General features: G+C 31.0%; 1 protein-coding gene across 1 annotated transcript; it reads left to right on the top strand.

Moving 5' to 3' along the window:
- Positions 1 to 3: 3 nt before the first annotated feature.
- On the top strand, positions 4 to 628 carry LOC124894374 (kunitz trypsin inhibitor 5-like; the record flags this gene model as incomplete). Its single annotated transcript, XM_047405069.1, has 1 exon — positions 4 to 628. A coding segment is annotated over one exon (465 nt), but the record flags the coding sequence as incomplete, so codon positions are not given.
- Between the last annotated feature and the right edge of the window lie 474 nt (positions 629 to 1,102).

The following is a 1,102-nucleotide window of genomic DNA, read 5'->3' as shown; positions in this document are numbered from 1 at the left end:
GGCAATGGTGGTGGGCTTCATGTTGCATCCATTAGGAACCGGACCAAACCACTAGTGGTAAGCCAAAACGCCGATGAATCAGCACTGGGCAGTAGCCTTCGGTTTTCACCTGTGGACCCAAAAGAAAACACCGTTAGATTATCGGATGATATGAACATAAAATTTACGTCTATGGTAATTTCTGATTCGTCCACGGTGTGGAGAATTAACACTGAAGTAAGTCCACAACGTTATTTGGTGACTGTTGGTGGAGTTGAAGGAAATCCTGGAAGCAAAACTTTGGTCAATTGGTTTAGGATTGACAAGTACGAGGATGCTTACAAACTTGTGTATTGTCCTGGAGTTTGCAATCTTTGCAGACCATTTTGTGGAGACATTGGAGTACTTGTGGAAAATGGGAAAAGGGTTTTGTTTGTTGGTAGAGATAAACCTCTCAAAGTTAAATTTCATAAGCTTAAGAATTATTAATATTATACTATAGTACTATGTATGTATATGTGTGTGATTTCACTATAATATAATAAGTCTGTATCAGTGAAGAAATAAGGAAGTATAGTACTCTTCTAGTAGTTTGGATAATGTAATAATAGCATAATAATGGCGATCTAAAGTCAAAAATTAAAAGAAATCTTAATTTTATTTGACCTAATCTTTGGTAATTTCATTTCAAATTTATTCTTAAGCCCTATTGAATTTTGTTAGTTAATCAATTTATTTTTGACTTATCAATCAACTTGGAGATTTTCGTTGGGAGAAAAGAAAAGAAAAGAAATTGTTTAACGATTTATTAAACGGAATTTTATTATATTTAATAATATTTTATTATTTTAATTTCTTATTTTAACGAACTATCAATGAAATTTTTGAATTTCTTATTTTATTATATTTAATAATATTTTTTTCAATTTCTTGTGACGTCAAATTTTATTAGTACAGGGGCAAAGGAATGAACCCTTGGCTTCAGATGTGGAACTCAGAATCAAAATGAGCTACGGAATTTAAAAAATGACTAAAATAGGTTATCGATTAAAAAAGTTATCAAAATAGGCTAAACATAATAATTTATTACGTTTTTCATTTTTTTGTTAACGGTCAACTAGCG

This window comes from Capsicum annuum, unplaced genomic scaffold (genome assembly GCF_002878395.1).
Source record: "Capsicum annuum cultivar UCD-10X-F1 unplaced genomic scaffold, UCD10Xv1.1 ctg73364, whole genome shotgun sequence".
Taxonomy (NCBI): Eukaryota; Viridiplantae; Streptophyta; class Magnoliopsida; order Solanales; family Solanaceae; genus Capsicum; species Capsicum annuum.
The sequence above is the reverse complement of the archived record's forward strand: the minus strand, read 5'-3'. Positions and strand labels throughout refer to the sequence as shown.